The sequence below is a fragment of the Myotis brandtii genome, unplaced genomic scaffold, assembly GCF_000412655.1.
Source record: "Myotis brandtii unplaced genomic scaffold, ASM41265v1 scaffold439, whole genome shotgun sequence".
NCBI lineage: Eukaryota > Metazoa > Chordata > Mammalia > Chiroptera > Vespertilionidae > Myotis > Myotis brandtii.
Genome location: NW_005366783.1, coordinates 408,634 through 410,395, shown reverse-complemented (window position 1 = coordinate 410,395; position 1,762 = coordinate 408,634). Strand labels below are relative to the sequence as shown.

General features: G+C 55.3%; 1 protein-coding gene across 1 annotated transcript in view; it reads left to right on the top strand.

The window, feature by feature from the left end:
- The first annotated feature begins 1,501 nt into the window (after nucleotides 1-1,501).
- Nucleotides 1,502-1,762, top strand: part of UBE2Q2 (ubiquitin-conjugating enzyme E2Q family member 2) — a 32,083-nt gene continuing 31,822 nt past the window's right edge. Inside the window, exon 1 of the mRNA XM_014546252.1 lies at nucleotides 1,502-1,599. Coding sequence (XP_014401738.1) covers nucleotides 1,502-1,599 — 98 coding nt within the window. The remainder of the gene's footprint in view (nucleotides 1,600-1,762) is intronic.

The following is a 1,762-nucleotide window of genomic DNA, read 5'->3' as shown; positions in this document are numbered from 1 at the left end:
CTCCCAACAGGGGATTGAGCCCCAAACCCCGGCTTGTGCCCCGAAGGGGGAATCGAAACAGCAACCTCTTGGTGCACTTCTATCCACTGAGCCAAACCAGCTAGGGCTAAAAAACATTTCTTTGATTTTTTTTAGAGAGAGAGGGGGGAAGGGAGAGGAAGAAAGATAGAAACTTCCATCAGCTGCCTCCTGCACGCCCCCAACAGGGGATTGAGCCCCAAACCCCGGCATGTGCCCTGACGGGGGAATCGAAACAGCAACCTCTTGGTGCACGGGACGACGTTCAATCCACTGAGCCACACTGGCCCGGCCAAGTGAGAGCGTTTAAAATGTCCCTCGCTCCGTGGATTAATTAATATCGCCTGTGCTGTTCTGCATTTTGTCAGCTAAGGGACCAGTAACCACTGGGAGATCATGCAGCGGGAGACGTTTAGGGGCTGGGGAAGGCTGGGGAGCTCCAGTCAGGACCAGGGTAAGAGGAAAACGCAGGGCCCCTGGTTGGGAAATTATGGAGAATTTCAGAATATACAGCAGAGCATTGAACCAAGCACAAGCCCTCTCTGAGGGAGGCTCAGCCTCCAGCACGCCTTCCTGGACACACCAGGGGTGCATGCCCAGGTGTGCTGTGTTGCTTTGCACTTCCATTCAGCCCTTCATTCATTTGTGGGGCCTTTTAAATTTATTTTTATTTATTTCTTATATATTTTACGGGAGACGTTTAGGGGCTGGGGAGGGCTGGGGAGCTCCAGTCAGGACCAGGGTAAGAGGAAAATGCAGGGCCCCTGGTTGGGAAATTATGGAGAATTTCAGAATATACAGCAGAGCATTGAACCAAGCACAAGCCCTCTCTGAGGGAGGCCCGGCCTCCAGCACGCCTTCCTGGACACACCAGGGGTGCGTGCCCAGGTGTGCTGTGTTGCTTTGCACTTCCATGCAGCCCTTCATCCATTTGTGGGGCCTTTTAAATTTATTTTTATTTATTTTTTAAAAATATATTTTATTGATTCTTTACAGAGAGGAAGGGAGAGGGATAGTAGAAACATCAGAGAGAAACATCGATCAGCTGCCTCCCACACACCTCCCACTGGGGATGTGCCCGCAACCCAGGTACATGCCCTTGACCGGAATCGAACCTGGGACCTTTCAGTCCGCAGGCCGAGGCTCTATCCACTGAGCAAACTGGTTAGGGCGGCCTTTTTAATTTTAATATATTTTTTATTGATTTGCAGAGAGGAAGGGAGAGGGAGAGAGAGACAGAAACATCAATGATGAAAGAGAATCATAGATCAGCTGCCTCCTGCACGCCCCCCACTGGGGACCGAGCCTGCAACCCGGGCATGTGCCCTGCCCGGGAATCGAACCGTGACCTCCTGGTTCATAGATCGATGCCCGGAGCCACGCAGCGGGGCCATTTGTGGGGCCGCCAGGATGTGTCGGGGGCTGTGTCCGAGCTGCGGCTGCCAGATCCAGGAGCATCCACTGAGTTACACTGGGCGTCGACATGGCCAAGGCCTTGATCTGGGTCCTGGGGATGCGGCTCCATTGGCGTTGGAAGAAGACCGTGAACAAAGGGACGGGGGAGAGGTCGCGCGGTGGCAGGTGCGGGCGGGAGGCAGGGTGTCGGTGCGGTGGTGGCACTTTGACCTGGGATGACCTCGGAGCCGGCCCCACGGGGGTGATTGCGCCACGGCCAGCGTGGGAAGCGGGGCAAAGGCTGCACAGGAGGGAGAGGATGGACGCGGAGCGAGCGGGGCCGCGGATG